The sequence below is a fragment of the Gadus chalcogrammus genome, chromosome 23, assembly GCF_026213295.1.
Source record: "Gadus chalcogrammus isolate NIFS_2021 chromosome 23, NIFS_Gcha_1.0, whole genome shotgun sequence".
Taxonomy (NCBI): Eukaryota; Metazoa; Chordata; class Actinopteri; order Gadiformes; family Gadidae; genus Gadus; species Gadus chalcogrammus.
In genome coordinates, this window is record NC_079434.1 from 3,213,835 (window position 1) to 3,228,781 (window position 14,947).

The 14,947-nt window shown below is 44.5% G+C and overlaps 1 protein-coding gene across 1 annotated transcript in view; it reads left to right on the forward strand.

Moving 5' to 3' along the window:
- The window catches only part of LOC130377244 (retinal-specific phospholipid-transporting ATPase ABCA4-like), a 125,181-nt gene that overhangs the window by 100,268 nt on the left and 9,966 nt on the right, over positions 1 to 14,947 (forward strand). The window contains exons 25-41 of the mRNA XM_056584280.1: positions 333 to 423; positions 672 to 877; positions 1,264 to 1,318; positions 1,922 to 2,085; positions 2,607 to 2,731; positions 3,011 to 3,109; positions 3,364 to 3,553; positions 4,179 to 4,273; positions 5,700 to 5,732; positions 7,413 to 7,518; positions 7,780 to 7,854; positions 8,783 to 8,952; positions 10,087 to 10,264; positions 10,702 to 10,817; positions 11,104 to 11,251; positions 11,568 to 11,691; positions 12,609 to 12,738. Of these exons, the coding sequence (XP_056440255.1) occupies positions 333 to 423; positions 672 to 877; positions 1,264 to 1,318; positions 1,922 to 2,085; positions 2,607 to 2,731; positions 3,011 to 3,109; positions 3,364 to 3,553; positions 4,179 to 4,273; positions 5,700 to 5,732; positions 7,413 to 7,518; positions 7,780 to 7,854; positions 8,783 to 8,952; positions 10,087 to 10,264; positions 10,702 to 10,817; positions 11,104 to 11,251; positions 11,568 to 11,691; positions 12,609 to 12,738 (2,105 nt within the window). The remainder of the gene's footprint in view (positions 1 to 332; positions 424 to 671; positions 878 to 1,263; positions 1,319 to 1,921; positions 2,086 to 2,606; positions 2,732 to 3,010; positions 3,110 to 3,363; positions 3,554 to 4,178; positions 4,274 to 5,699; positions 5,733 to 7,412; positions 7,519 to 7,779; positions 7,855 to 8,782; positions 8,953 to 10,086; positions 10,265 to 10,701; positions 10,818 to 11,103; positions 11,252 to 11,567; positions 11,692 to 12,608; positions 12,739 to 14,947) is intronic.

Sequence of the window (14,947 nt, forward strand, 5' to 3'; positions counted from 1 at the left end):
AGGCTGCATCTTAGAGACACATTTTATCTGTAGGGTCTTTCTCATTGGAACCGCCTCAGATGGTGATAAACTCACAAAGGCTGGTTGAGCGGTTTGGCTGGAAGGTTGCTAGTGTCGAGGTGTCCCAGAGCAAGACACCTCACCCTAGCTGCTCCCGACGAGCTGGCTGTTACTTTGCGTGGTTAAACCGCCGTTGGTGTGTGAATGTGTGCATGAATGAGTGAATGTTAGTCAATATTGTTAAGTGCTTTGAGTGGCCACTGGTTAGAAAAGCTTTATATAAATGCAGTCCATTTACATTCTGCTCCTGTTGACGTCTCATTCCCCTGCAGCCCGGGAGCGACTGCACTGACGAATGTATGTCTTCCAAGTGCTCCCAGCTCCGGGAGGCGCCGGGGCCCGCGGGCGACGACCAGATGGACGGTGAGGAGACTCTGAGGCAGCTGTTCTTTGTCATGGCTTTGGTTGTTATTCAGTCGCCTTGCAAACTCTGGTTTCTGGGAAAAAAAGTTCCTTTAGGGTCCTTAGGGTCCTTAGGACTAGACCACCATAGCAAAGTAATCGGTGCACTCATCTACACTTCCATAGCTATGTTTAAAAAACGAAGACACGCTTTTGACGAGACGCTCTTATGTGGAATCTTTCTATTGATGTGGATGGTCCACCAACAGGCGATGTGGAGCGCATCACCGGCCTGGTGAGGCACCACGTGAGCGAGGCCAGTCTGGTGGAGGCGGTAGGCCAGGAGCTCACCTACCTGCTGCCCCAGAGGGACTTCCAGCCGCGGGCCTACGCCAGCCTCTTCAGAGAGCTGGAGGAGAGCCTCTCCGACCTCGGCCTCAGCAGCTTCGGAGTGTCCGACACCTCGCTGGAGGAGGTATTAGCACAATAATTACAGTTTACAGGAGTCTAAACTTACACAGAAGTAGTGTAAAATGATCCAAGCTGGATCCATGGAGCAGGATCCTTTGGGTTATGAAAAGTCATGGTTTCTGGGTTATTCACATTATTTCTAGTACTGATAGTTGTACAAGAAATGTACAAGTGTTAATAAAAAGATCATCATCCAAAAAGATGATGATATTCAGTAATTTTTTATTAAAGATTGTTTAAAGAGTCTTGGAAAGTTTGTTCCCTCATCATACTGGAGGAATTGCTTAAAACGTTAGTCACATCGAGTATCAATGTTTAATGTAGCTTTGGCTGCTTGAAGTAACTCATAGACTATCTGAAGCTTGCCATTCAAAGCCATGTGTTTTGCAGATTTTCCTCAAAGTGACGACCGGTGGTAACTTGACTATACGCAAATGTCTACAAGGTAAACAGAATGTGACTGATGCTGCTGGCTTCCTTTATCCCCAGTTTGTGATTGTTTTCCCACAAACATAAGACAAATAGGTTTCTGTATCTTTAAAGGGGACATATTATGAAAACAACACTTTTCCTTGGATTTGGGGTGTTGTTTTGGGTGTCTGGTGCTCCCACACGCATACAAACTTTGAAAAAAGTCTGGTGGGGGGAGCTCGTCGGAGAGCTCCGGGAGTCCGCAAACGGCAGCAATCACTTCTCCTCCATGCTGTGGTTCACTCTGACAGCTAATTGGTCAATGGGCAGCAGCTAATTTGCATTAAAGCTACAGACACCAGAAACAGCGCATTCTAATGGGACTGAAACAGAGGGGAATAGCGGTAGGCGAGATTTTTTTTCCTAAAGCTATTTCCAGCAAACAGCATCAATAACATGTTTTCTGGAACTCATACACCATGTTTACTTGGTGGGAAAACACCATAATATGTCTCCTTTAAATATCGCCTGGGTAGAGCATGAGTGATATATCTGCATTGTTTGGTGTTTTCCAGCTCAATAGTCCCTCTATTTTATCCAACTCTTTGCTTTTTCCCTTTCTTTGTTCAACTTTCAGGTGGGGTTTCCCACACCAACGGCCAGGGGTCATGTGAGGAGTTAGACGCGGGCCGGGGCTCTTACCAGGTCAGGGGCCCGGGTCTGGTGTTGAATCAGTTCTACGCTCTGCTGATCAAGCGGCTCCACCACGCCACGCGCTCACACAAAGACTTCTTTGCACAGGTAACCTTGTTGTGAGCCGGCTGCCCCTGAAGGGCTTTCTCCAGCAGTGTCCTCTTCCATGGTGCTCCATCAGAGAGGCACCCTCGGGTCCCCCGCTACCCCCCCTCGGGCCCCCCTCTGGCCTCCTTTGGCCCCCTCTGGCCCCAGAAGCTCTGCTTGGTGCAATGTTTTCCCAGAGGCCTATTTTGACTCTCAAAGACACACAGCTTTGAATACGGGATATGCTATGATGATCCATAAATGTCTAAAAAAAGAATGGCTTTAAGCTTGTTTCCATCTGATTCGAGATCAAAGAATGAGAGCAGAAAATAACAGAAGAGAGGAAGATTTTGCTCTTGACACTTAAACCTTAACAAACTGGTGATGACCCAAATGATAACAATGGAACGATATAACATGCCAATACAAATTCAAATAAAATGATAAAAAAACAACAACTCTGTGTATGTCACTGTGCACATAGTAGCCTTCTAACCATGGTTCTACAACTCTGCCCCCTCCCTTATTCCCCTCTCTGGTAGATTGTGTTGCCAGCCAGCTTTGTCTTCCTGGCCCTGACGTTCACGGGTATTGTACCCCCTTTTGGGGAGTACCCCAGCCTGACCCTCAGTCCCTGGATGTACGGCCGGCAGTTCACCTTCTTCAGGTAGAGGGTCTGCCCACTATGCTCTCACTGCCATCCACTTTGCTTTGCTCCGAAATGTTTAGAATAGTAAAACAGAGGTGACAGCGTGAAAAACCCTTTTTTGCTATGGTTATACCACTCTGTAAACGTTGTTTTTCTTTTCATTTGCATTGGTGCAAATATGATAAAGGGTGGACAAAATACTGTTGAAATGGCTAGCATGAAGCTAGCCTCTTAACATAAGTACCACATGGGAATACTGTTGGGTGTTGGGTATCAGCTGGCTTTGTGTGGTTGCAGTAACGAGCGGCCCCTGGATGCCCAGATGAGGTACTTTGGGGAGGTGCTGCTCAATCGGCCCGGCTTCGGGACTCGCTGCATGGCCGAAGAACCCCTGCAGTGAGTAGCCACACGCTGCAATGCTAACAGCATCATTTGTGGTCATTATGTGGAAATGAAGGCGTAGCATACAGGACACATGTCAGAGAGCGCCGTTACATTAAAGTGTTGATGTATGTGTGTGCGTGCGTGTCCTCTAAATGTATATAATTTTTTTCTGGCAAATTAAATTTTTCCCAAATCCCAACCCACTGTATAAAGTCACTCCCACTCACCCTCTGAATCCTAATGTCGTGGCCTGGCCCTCTCCACAGAGACTTCCCCTGCAACAACATCACCACAGGGTGGGAGATGCCTCTGGTCAGCCCGGGCCTCATCGAGGCCCTGGAGGGGCCCTGGTGGAACGCCCTGCGGCCCTCGCCCGACTGCCAGTGCAGCACGCCACAGAAACTCACCATGCTGCCCTCGTGTCCTGAAGGGGCCGGAGGTCTCCCACCCCCCCAGGTCCTACATCCTCCATCAATCAGTCAATCAGTCAATCAGTCAATCAGTCAATCAGTCAATCAGTGGTCAAAAATCTGTCAAAGTTTATCTATAGAGTGCTTTTGGCTAAACAAGGGACAGAACACAGGAACAGTGTAGAAATGTTTTTAAAGTAACAGCAACAATTTTTTATTTTATGACAGAAATACATTTAAATAAAAGGAAAATGGTAGTTTTCAAAAGAGAAAGTACAATACATCAATGCACAGCATTTTGTTTGCGCTCTGATACTTTCTCTCTGTTGTTCTCTGTTGTACAGAAGCTCATCTCAATTATATTCTAATAGACTAGCAAAGGCTACAGTAAAAAACGTTTTTAGTCATCCAACTCATGTTTATTCTTCTTTTCATATTTAAATCATTAAAGGACAATATTGTCTCCCCCTGCTTCCCTAAAGCTTCTGTTTAAAATTGAATAATTCCAAAAACACGAGCTCACCACATATGAAAAAACAATAGACAAAAAGCAGCTTTGTTAAGAGCTTTTGTACCCTGTATCTTCCTTTGAAATTATATCAAATATTTTGGACATCTACTTGGATACTGAATTCATCAATCTGAACCTATCAATGTGTGTTTGATGGCAGAGAATCCAGTCCACAGGCGATGTTTTGATGGACTTGACGGGCAGGAACATCTCAGACTACCTAGTCAAGACCTACCCCAGACTCATCAAGAGCAGGTACCTCATCTCTAATATCACAATGTTTTAATATTATTCGTAAAATGTGATGTTGGTTATTTGACTTGCTGCAAGTTTTGAAGCCATTCAATATCTTTGTGTTCTGTATCAATGCCTCCATTTACTACTTGTTGTCAGCCAATTACTGGCAAATACATCAATATTCCATCTCGGACATTATACAATTTCATTTTTTCCAACCGCACATTGTTCAAAGGTGTGTACCATGTCAAAACCCCAACGTAAAGTGTAATTCGCTCTCAAAACAAATATACTCCAAACATCACTCCAACCACAAATGGGAACAGGCTCAATCCAAGAAGAAAGCAGTCATTGAGGTAGTGCTGGTCATCCCTTCCTTCCACGAGGCAATAGAGCTGTGTTGTGAAGACACAGGACTGACTCAAGGCATCAGCTCAAAGCTCTTGATTGTCACCTTGTAGTAGGAAGTGATTCTTTCTCAAATCCAGAAACACCAGGCTGCTAATGTCTTATGCCCTGGTGTCACCAAGGTGTTGATAAGGTGTTTGTTAGTCAAGCCTGTGCTCATATATTCCTTTATCTCAGCTACAATATTCAATGACCCCACTCAAGCATTCACTCAGTGGGAGTTTGAAAACTGGCCTCTTTTCGTTGGACACCCAGTGTGTACTGCATGTATTGACTTGTATTTAGATCAAACCAAGTGGCGTTCACAAATAATGAATTGTCTTAGTGCCTGGAATAATAATATCAGTCAATGTGTAGATCCACTTGGGGAAGACTTTTTTTCTTCAGCCTTTGACACAGCAAGTCAACCTTGATTTAAGTGATATTAACACGCACACACGTACGCACACATAGACACCCACACACACACACACACACAGACACACACACACACACACACACACTTTAAGCCCCAAGGCTGAGATGAAGTGTTGTCCCAGGCAGGTCGCTCTGCTGTGTAAGTAAGTTGATATATAGTAGTCATTTTAAATAATTGGTCATTCATACGTCCAGTGTTATGGATATCAATCTTAAAGCTCAACCCTGCAAGCTTTGTTGAATCAATTTCATTGAATCTATAATTTATCTAAGTGTCAATCTCCAAAGGTTTTCATGTAAATACATGTATGTTAGGTCTGTTGCGCATGTATGTTAACGTAGCTCAATGGTTATTGAGCCAATGGCCCTATGATAAAAGCCCTTGCGTCTTATAAATGTTATGAAACGGGTATTGCCGGCAACACTGTTCGTGTCTCTGAGAATTTGCCTGCTTATTGCTAAAATATCAAAGGAGAACAAAAAGGAAAACGTTGAGATTTACACTTTAACTATTACAATTCATAATTTGAATAAAATGCTAATGCTACATGTTTTTTCATTGATGCATACTATTATTTATTTATAATGTTTTATTCATCATTTCTTCCACATTTTCCAGCTTAAAAAGCAAGTATTGGGTCAACGAGCAAAGGTAGGTAACATCATCATCTTACTGAGTTTGGTGTAAAATCAACCATAGCACCCTAACTTAACATGGTATCATGCTATCAGATATGTAGTCTGTATGCAATGAGTCTAATATGGTTTGAATACATTATCCATGATGCCATCCCCTTCAGTGGTCAGTCGCTGCATCAGCAGCTCTCTGTGAAAGGAAACCCTGATATAGTTGGATATGAAACGAGTTGCTCCTGTACACCCTTTCCCTAACCTGTTAAGGCCCTAATGAGTTATTTCCTAATAAGTTCAATATGTTGAGGACATTTTAGTGTTCATTGCAGAAATATTGAAATGAAATGAAATGGGGACATTTGTAGGTGTAAGGTCCGTAATGGCCATCAACAAAATATCAGATGTTATTATTCTGAAGACAATGAGGAAAATAAGCTACTTGAATATGTAATCGTTCTGTATAGTATTGAACAGTGATGCCAGTAACGCGTTACTGGCCTCGGACCACTTTTTTCAGTTACTATTTCCAAGCCAGTATTCAGATTGATGTTACTCTTCAAAGTCACTGTGCGTTACTATTTTTTTTATTATTTTACCGGATCACCGATTGGCGTTGAGAGTGATGTAGTGGTATGTGTGTTTGTGTGTTTGTGTGTGTGTGTGTGTGTGTGTGTGTGTGTGTGTGTCTGTCTGTCTGTCTGTCTGTCTGTCTGTCTGTCTGTCTGTCTGTCTGTCTGTCTGTCTGTCTGTCTGTCTGTCTGTCTGTGTGTCTGTCTGTCTGTCTGTCTGTCTGTCTGTCTGTCTGTCTGTCTGTCTGTCTGTCTGTCTGTCTGTCTGTCTGTCTGTCTGTCTGTCTGTCTGTCTGTCTGTCTGTCTGTCTGTCTGTCTGTCTGTCCGTCCGTCCGTTTGTGTGAGATTGCGTGTGAAGCATAAGTCTCCAAAGACATCCATCTATCAGAGGCGAGTGTCGACCTGGACTCTCCAGAATCCGCTTCACCAGTTGTTAATAGCGGTGGAATTAGTCGCGCGGTGCTGCGTGCGTGCGTGCGTGTATGTGTGTGTGTGGAGCTGCGTCCGGTGATCGCCCCGTAAAGCGTGCGGTGATATTTTGTCTATGCATTCAAAGTTGGTGGAAGCGGTTGAAAGCCGTGTGTCAGTGTGTGCACCCAGGGCCGTAGCACCAAATTCTGGGCCCTGTACCCAAGAGGTACCGATGGCCCCCTCGAATTCCCCCTACAAGCCCCCTTTAGTATTGGCAGTATTAGTATTAGTATTTGCAAAACCGGTTGTAATTTTTTATTTTGAGGTGGCAGGGGGTGTTGTCGCAGTTAAATGTAACTAATAAAGTAACTTGTAATCTGACTTAGTTACTTTTAAAATCAAGTAATCAGTATGGTAACTAAGTTACTATTTTAAGGAGTAACTAGTAATCAGTCATCGGATTACTTTTTCAAGGTAACTGTGGCAACACTGGTATTGAACGCCTATTATTTATGATAGATTATGCAAGCTTATGGTATAAAGTTGGGCTGAGCGTGCGTTTCCTGTGGGCTGAGCATGTGTTTCCTGTTTCCTGTGGGCTGGGCATGCATTTCCTGTTGGCTGAGCGTGTGTTTCCTGTTTCCTGTGGACTGAGTGTGTGTTTCCTGTGGGCTGAGCATGTGTTTCCTGTGGGTTGACTGGTGTTTCCTGTGGGCAGGTATGGCGGCATATCGGTTGGAGGACAGCTTCCTGTTCTTGAGGTGGAACCCAAGACAATACAGGATGTAGCAGCACAAGTGGGGCTTCTACTGAATGTTACCGGGGTATGTTGTGTGTGTGTGCGTGCGTGTGTGTGTGTGTGTGTGTGTGTGTGTGTGTGTGTGTGTGTGTGTGTGTGTGTGTGTGTGTGTGTGTGTGTGTGTGTGTGTGTGTGTGTGTGTGTGTGTGTGTGTGTGTGTGTGTGTGTGTGTGTGTGTGTGAGTGTCAATACCACTGTATACCATGTTAAGTGTTTTTCTTCACCATCACACTCTCTTCTATCACATGGTATCTAATGCCCCCCCCCCCCCCCCTCTTGCTGACAGGGTGAATCCTGCAGACGAACTCTGAAGGACATAGGAATCTTCCTCAGGTACTTGGAGACCAAGAACAATGTCAAGGTGAGGCCAGCATTTAATTTCTCTCTATTTATTAGAACAGACTTTGGATGCAGTCTACAGAGTCTGATGAGTCTGATGGCACATGAGCTCAAATCTGGGCCGACCGATCTTTATCGTTCTTTTGCTTTGTATTTCCGTCATCTCTTATTAGCGTGTAAATCACCCAAACGGGGCCAGCACCAATGGGTTCTCTTCAGTACAATATCTCAATGACAAAACAGGGAACTAAGTGAAGCTCGGCCACTTGCAGTTGTTAGTTTCAGGCCCAGAAGGACTAGGTAGGACTGTAGGACTGCCTGCCCTGGGAAGAAGCAGAATCAAACAAAGAAGCAAAACAAGCGGATATTTAATGCAGCTACATGATAATCCGAAACCTGGACACATTTTCAAGCCACATCAGATAAAATTGCCTGACACTGCTTCAAATATCGACAAAACTCTGAGGAATAATGTGTCCGATATGAATAAACTTTGGTATGAATTAGCCTATCTTTATGTGTCGCGTAAGTTTAGGCTTGAAATCACACCATTACTTATACTGTCTTTGTAGTATCTATTTTTTCATGGCTTCTAAGTGTAACATTTTAAATTCATGATAAGCCACTTCAGGGCAAGGGTTTTGACGTCTCTGCGAGTATTCCATTTTTAGAATTTTTAAAATTATGTAAACATGAATGAGATGGCCTGATTGTGGCATCTCATATACTGCATATATGTAGCCAAATGCTATACGTGCCTATGTGGTCGAAAACTGTGTACTCTCTAACCCATATCGCTTCACCTCGATCCCTTAATACATGTACAAGAGCCCAGTATTTAAACTAGAAAGACTTCAAACTCACAACCCGAAGTGAAAACACAAATCCAATCTATGAAGTCATATAAATGTTACAAAAACCTGAATCTATATTTCTGACCCCATTTGAAGGTGTGGTACAACAACAAGGGCTGGCACGCCATGGTCTCCTTCATGAACGTGGCCAACAACGCCATCCTGCGGGCAGCGCTGCCCCGTGCCGCCCCCCTGGATCAGTACGGGGTCACGGCCGTCAACCACCCGCTGAACCTGACCCGGCAGCAGCTCACCGAGGTCACCGTGTGAGTGAGGCGCCCCCACACTCCAGGGCTCTTGTTACTATAGTAGTAGTCCATGCTGTGCATCGACCAATACTATTGTCATTTGTTTATCTTTTATAATTCTACTATAGTAATTAGTATATAATTTATAATTCTACTATACTAATTAGTATATAATTTATAATTCTACTATAGTAATTAGTTCACAGCCTGGAAATGAGACATAATCTCTTGCTGTAATTGATGATTTGCATCGATTACGGAAAGAGCAGTGTTTTTTTTAGTTTACAGTATATAGTAGTAATATACCTTAGTTACCATGGCAGCGTTTCCCAGCCGAAGGAGTTGACGCAATGCTCATCAGGGGCACTGTAATGCGCTGAGGTGAGGAGTGAGTGGGAGGCCACGAGTCTATTGGCAAACAGACTCAGCTGATAAATGGGAGGAGTCCAATACGTTCATATCCGATGGGGACGGAGTCGCTCATCTCTGTTGGAGGGTAGAAATGTAAAAGTTTAGTTTGGAAGTTATCTAACATTTACACAGACATTTTCTGCCATTTTTCCACGATTGTCTTGTCCTCGTGAACAAGGTACACATATCGATTTGTCCACTTAATCTTTCGGTCCCTCTCGGCACACATGAGGACAATTGTGCACTGCCAACACACTGAATACTTAGAAAGAATCACAAGCAACCATTTCCATTTCCAATTAGGGCATTTAGCAGACACTTTTATCCGAAATGACTTACAATAAGTACGTTTGTCAGAAGAAGGTGAAACAATTTACCGTGGTCGGTACAGTAAGGATGTTCATAGAACCAAGTGCAAAGTTAACCCATCACCGTATGCAACAAAGATAGCTAGGATAGGATGCTACACAACTAAGTCCTGTAACTAAGTACCACATACAATAAGTGCGTACATTAAGTGCCAGGACGTACAAGATACAATCAGTAGGGGGACTGGGTGGCTATGCAGAGTCTAGGAGGTGAACTCTACAACAGGTGAGAGAGAAGTGAGAGTTGTCACTTTGATGATCGACTTTTGCTTTCTCTTAGCGATGTTGGTACTAGACGTCCAGCTGAAGTATGTGGCACTCATGATGGAGGTGTGTTTTGTTGTGTTCATCCTCCCTCCTCTCTCCTGGCCAGGCTGAGCACAGCGGTGGACGCGGCGGTGGCGGTCTGCGTCATCTTCTCCATGTCCTTCATCCCAGCCAGCTTCCTCCTCTACCTCATCCGGGAGCGTGCAACTCAGGCCAAGCACCTGCAGTTCGTCAGCGGGGTCAGCCCCCTGGTGTACTGGCTGGCCAACTACCTGTGGGACATGGTAACTTGAATATTGCAACGTTGGAAAATGCATTGAGCGCAACTGTTGCATGATTTCCGTTATTACACATTTTTCTCTTCAATTCATAAATGCATAAATATTAACTTATGACCACTTAACCAATAAAAGGCTGTGTTTGCTTTAGAAATGAAGAAAAGTTAAGTTAGAAATGGAGCCATGAGATGGTGGGAGGATCGGAGAACACTAAAGGCCTTGTTAAGTATTCATCTAATAACCCTGGGGTTATTAGATGGAGGCTTATAGGGAGGCCCTCTAGAAACACATTCGGAATATAATCAACAAATCATTCACGGTTCATTAAAGCACACTGTTGGGAAATGAATATGATAATAACTAAATTATAACTTCAACAACCACAACTACCACCACCACAATGTTGTTTTTGTGAGCAACTGCAACGTGGGTTTTCTCGCCAGGTCACCTATTCTGTGTCCGCCGCCATGGTGGTCGGGGTCTTCATCTACTTCAACAAGAAGTGCTACACGTCCCCCACCAACGTTCAGCCCCTCGTGGCTCTGCTCATGCTCTACGGGTGAGAGCTCACGTCGCTCACTCTCCTCAAAGTCAAACTACAGCTGGCCATTAACTCTTTTGTCATTAAAAACGTGATTGGTATGATTTGAAGGTGTGTGCACATGAACACATGTTGTATAACACATCACATGGCTCACTCACACACTCATGTAGGGTATAGCATAACCATATCTTCATTCATTTATTTTTTTTTTTTTTTTTGTATTTGCTTCATATATGCGTTGTGTGCTCGTGCCTGTGTATGTGTGTTTGTGTCTGTCCCTGTGTGATCTATGCGTCCCTAGGTGGTCCGTGACGCCCATGATGTACCCCATGTCCTACATGTTCAGTGTTCCAAGCACAGCCTATGTCTATCTCTCCTGCATCAACCTCTTCATCGGCCTCAACAGCAGCACCATCACCTTCATCCTGGACCTGTTCCCAAGCACCACGGTACAGCACATCTGTATTACTGGGAGGGGCCTGTATATCTTCATAAGAGGGAGGGGTCTAGAGATCTTCATAAGAGGGAGGGGTCTAGAGATCTTCATAAGGGGGAGGGGCCTGGAGATCTTAATAAGGGGGAGGGGCTTGTAGATTGTCACTAAAACAATAATTTTAATCGCCAAAACTTAAGGGGAAACTTATTTGATTTAAATATATGCTTTTTAGTTTGTTTTATTTCATATAATATTAATAATTGTTATTATTATTATTATTATTAATTAACACTGTGTGTGTGTCTGTGTTTGTGAATGTGTGTATATAGGGTCTGTACAAGTGTAACCAGCTGCTTAAGAGCTTGCTGCTTGCCTTCCCCCACTACTGCCTGGGCCGGGGCCTGATAGACATGGCCATGAACCAGGCTGTGGCTGAGGTCTACAGCCACTTCGGTGAGCCTTTTGAGTATTCCAATGTTATCTAGAGGCTGGGCGTACTGTAAATTATAGGTTGTACACCGCAACAATTACTTAGAAAGGCTCATAAAATGACACTTTCTTTGAAAAGTCTTAAAATCGAAAAGTCTAAAAATACAAAATGCAATATATACAATAACAAAATATTAAGAGGCTAAGAGGTTTCAGCAATATTGCCTGAAGAACACACACACACACACACACACACACACACACACACACACACACACACACACACACACACACACACACACACACACACACACACACACACACACACACACACACACACACCCGACGCAAATCTAAAAAGGGTTGGCCTGAAGTAACCTAATGGTAGTAGGTGTGGTTTCGGCGTAACGTGCAATAAACCAATGAGAGTGCCATCTCCCATCCCCTTTAACAGCCATGAGCGCATTTGCATCTGACGAGTTGATAATTTGACAGCGCATTTGCAGTCTCCGATGAGACAGATGCATGACAACATGAATTTTAAACTTCAAATGGCTCAATCGCGGTAAAACAATGTTTTCTCACGATCAAATACTCATCAATCCTAAAAGTTATGGGCTTGTGCACAATGTCTGTGTTAAGAATATATGTGTTTGCTGTACAGTGTTTGCAGATGCATTGATTTAAAAGTACAACTTATTACTCTGAACTGCCTCTTGGGGCGTAAGATTGCAAGTTGCAAACTAGCAACGACACATGCGTCTTTGTAGAAAGTCAATTGCGCTGGATGCAAGATAGGGCCCACACACTTGCACCAGATAGCGTCTTTAATGGGCTAAATCTTGCTCCACACTAATCTCCACAATTTCAGCCACGGCAAACTGTGTTGCCAGGGTTCGATGGGGGTTGTTGTTGTGATATGAGTTGGTGTGTGTTGCCAGGCGAGGAGTACACTCCAGACCCGTACAGCTGGAACTACCTGGGGAAAAACCTGGCCTGCATGGCGGCAGAGGGCTTTATCTACTTCACCCTGACCATCCTCATCCAGTACCGCTTCTTCCTCAACCACTGGTGCCAGCCCTCATGACCTCATTCTTACCTTTTTCAATCTTTGTCTCATTGGCCCTCCTACGATTCATCCATGTGATGTCAAGTGATTGCATATGTAAGCTTGCTGGTAGTTCTACCAGGAGGACTCAAATCACGCGCGGCTGGCCGCCAATCACCAATCACCAGCTACCAATCACCTGCCTACACCTGCTCTATAAAGAGTAGTCTAACATATGTCTTTGCTGCTCAGGTCTTCGTTCGACGCATATTGCTGCTTTACTGTGCTTCTGATTATCTCGTCGCTTAGTTGCTACGTCGGTTAATACACACCAAGAGGTTATAACTTCGGATTCGTGCTGGTCGGCCTACTACTTCTGGTCCCGGCAAGCGAGCGCAGAAAGCCGTTTTTTCGGTCCCCGGTATCCTCAACAACACCACCAACAAGTTCCCAACACGGACATCCGCCTGGTTCTACAAACCCTCGCCGAGTTGGTGCAAAGCATTGGCGCCAGGATGGACGCCGTCGAAACGCCATGCGGAACTCCCGGACGGGTCCAGGCCCCCAACCCGCTGTCGTCGGTCGCCACGGCGCCTTTCTACTTCCAGCAACCATCAGGCTCGGCTTGCTCCGCCTTCACAGGCTACGCACCTGTGACCTGGCACGTGCCCTGCTACCATGGCTACTGCAGTCCCCGCGTTAGCCCCCGCAGCGTATTTTCTCTCACAGCTCTACAGTCCAGCTTCAGGTTGCGGCTCCCTCGGTTGGGTTAGGGGGTTTATTCCAAGGGCAATGGTTTGCTGAGGGATGGCCAGTCGAAGCTGGTATGTTCGCCCTCGGGTCAGAGTCGTCTGCACTGTTCGAGCTTTACGCTATCGTAGCAGCTAGCGTTCTGTGGGGCAAAGCATGGCGGCGTTAACGTATAACCATGTTTTGCGATAACAAAGCAGCGTCAAAACGGCTTGGAAGGTGGTCTTCCACAGCATACGGATTTTACATCCGGTTGAATTCGTTGAGTTCGTTGCACACGTCGGTGTGGTACAACACAGAACTCTACGTTCGCAATCAAAGGTTCATAATTATCTTTATACCGTGCACTGTTCGGTTAACTCCTTGTGTCTGAGGTTTTTCCCTTCACTTTAATATGAATGAAGTTGATGGGTTTTAGGCACTGTGGTAACTGATTATTATTAAAAGGTTTTTATTGACGAAGGGCCTTTTAGATTGGTTCAGCTGCTGCTCACTAACTCACGTTCCTCTGCTCGCAATGCGATTCACATATCGTTCAATTTATTCAAAAGATCCAAAGACAAAGAACGGGTACATTATGGTATCATTTATATTATTATTTATATTCTTATTGTTAATAGTTTCAGTCGCGTTGGTATTTAATTTTTCATTTGCTCGTTTAGCTACGTATGACAGTTAACAATGTTGGTGTAGGCCTATTACAATTATTTACGCGTGTAGGCCACTCCAACGCACTCGATATCTCAAAAAGATTAGTGTGCTCTCTCAGAGCTGGGAGATTTCATCCTTATTTTAACATATTACTCGAGACGGTGTTTTCTCACAGTTCTACGGGTTCATGCGTTCCCGGGTTCATGCGTTCATGCGTACACGTCTCTTACTCAGACTTTTTCCCCTACACGGGGTATTTAATTTTTCATTTGCTTGTTTAGCCATGTATGTCAGTTAACAATTTTGGTGTATTACAATTATTTATGTGTGTTGGCCACTCCAACTCACTCGATATTTTGAATAGATTAGTGTGCTCTTTCTGGGAGTTTTCATCCTTATTTTAACATATTACTCGAGTCAGTGTTTCTCACAGCGTTCTACGGGTTCATGTGTTCTACGGGTTCTTGTGTTCTACGGGTTCATGTGTTCTACGGGTTCATGTGTTCTACGGGTTCATGTGTTCTACGGGTTCATGTGTTCTACGGGTTCATGTGTTCTACGGGTTCATGTGTTCTACGGGTTCATGCGTTCTACGGGTTCATGCGTTCTACGGGTTCATGCGTTTTACGGGTTTATGCGTTCTCGGGTTTATGCGCAAATGCGTACATGTCTCCTACTCAGACTTTTTCCCCTACACGGGGCCTAACTTTCGCTGATGTCACCTTCTCTGCAAGGCATTTTTCATCTAAAAAGCTGAACAAGGGTTGCCGGTCGTGTCTATCAAACGGCTGGGAAGGCGGTCTTCCACAGCTTACGAATCCTACATCCGGT